At 58.3% G+C, this 1,420-nt stretch overlaps 1 protein-coding gene across 1 annotated transcript; it reads right to left on the bottom strand.

Annotated features, from left to right (window-relative positions):
- Positions 1-257: 257 nt before the first annotated feature.
- On the bottom strand, positions 258-844 carry LOC126378733 (collagen alpha-2(I) chain-like). The gene is made up of 2 exons (XM_050027113.1): positions 548-844; positions 258-428 (listed from the first exon to the last, which is right to left on the bottom strand). Exons 1-2 carry the CDS (start codon positions 842-844, stop codon positions 258-260), a joined length of 468 nt encoding a protein of 155 aa, XP_049883070.1.
- Between the last annotated feature and the right edge of the window lie 576 nt (positions 845-1,420).

Here is a 1,420-nt window from a genome sequence, read left to right as displayed (position 1 = left end):
CTAACCTAACCTAACCTAACCTAACCTAACCTAACCTAACCTAACCTAACCTAACCTAACCTAACCTAACCTAACCTAACCTAACCTAACCTAACCTAACCTAACCTAACCTAACCTAACCTAACCTAACCTAACCTAACCTAACCTAACCTAACCTAACCTAACCTAACCTAACCTAACCTAACCTAACCTAACCTAACCTAACCTAACCTAACCTAACCTAACCTAACCTAACCTAACCTAACCTAACCTAACCATCAGTCGGTTCCCGACAGTCGGAGGGAACACTTGTGCACAGCACAAGATATCCTGCCGGCCCTGCCGACTCCTGCCGACCCCTGCCGGCCGTCTCCTGCCGGCCGGCCCTGCCGCTCCTGCCGAACCCCTGCCGGCTGGCCCTGCCGCCCTGCCGGCTGGTCCTGCCGCTCCTGCCGACCCCTGCCGGCTGGCCCTGCCGCCCTGCCGACCCCTGCCGGCTGGCCCTGCCGCCCTGCCGACCCCTGCCGGCTGGCCCTGCCGCCCTGCCGGCTGGTCCTGCCGCTCCTGCCATCCCTGCCGGCTGGCCCTGCCGCTCCTGCCGGGTGGACCTGCCGATCCTGCCGGCTGGTTCTGCCGCACCTGCCACCCCTGCCGGCCGGCCCTGCCGCCCTTGCCGGGTGGTCCTGCCGTTCCTGCCGGGTGGTCCTGCCGCTCCTGCCGGCTGGTCCTGCCATCCCTGCTGGTTAAGCCGGCCCTGCCAGCCCGGGCCCTGCCGACTCCTGCCGGCGGGCCCTGCCATTTCCTGCCGACTCCTGCCGGCAGGCCCTGCCATTTCCTGCCGACTCCTGCCGGCAGGCCCTGCCATTTCCTGCCGACTCCACCATGTCTTTTTACGGGGACTGCTTTGAAGACGATGACCTGGAGCTGGAAGACTACCTCGGGGAAGGATCCCGAGACTGGGAACAACATCATGCTGATCAAGAGCTAGCAAGAGAAACTAGAGCTGCCAAGAACGCAAAATCGAACCCACCTCCACCGACTCCATCGCAAACTTCGAACCACAACAAGACTATACTCGATAACCTCGTTAAAGAATATGAAGCGATTACCCAAGAAATAGTGTCCAAGCTTAATGAGGGAAGAAGTGTCACCGCCGTTAATAAAAAATTAGTCATTAGTCTGTGTACCCAAATGCAAATCAAGCTCAAATCTGCGGTCGACAGCCTTGATTGGTCTCCACCCCCACCCCCGACTACAAAGGAACCCAAGATACCTTCTAGTGAGGATATCAAAAAGGAAATAGTGACGTGTGTCAGAGCAGAAATGCAGAAGCTCACGAAACAACTTGCGAATACTGCTGCCGCCCCTACTCGCCCGTCTTATAGCCAGGTCGCCGCCGGACCTACGCCATGGCCTAGTGTGAACATCAGTGCTAAATCCC

This window comes from Pectinophora gossypiella, chromosome 27, assembly GCF_024362695.1.
Source record: "Pectinophora gossypiella chromosome 27, ilPecGoss1.1, whole genome shotgun sequence".
NCBI lineage: Eukaryota > Metazoa > Arthropoda > Insecta > Lepidoptera > Gelechiidae > Pectinophora > Pectinophora gossypiella.
This window is presented reverse-complemented; position numbering and strand designations above follow the sequence as displayed.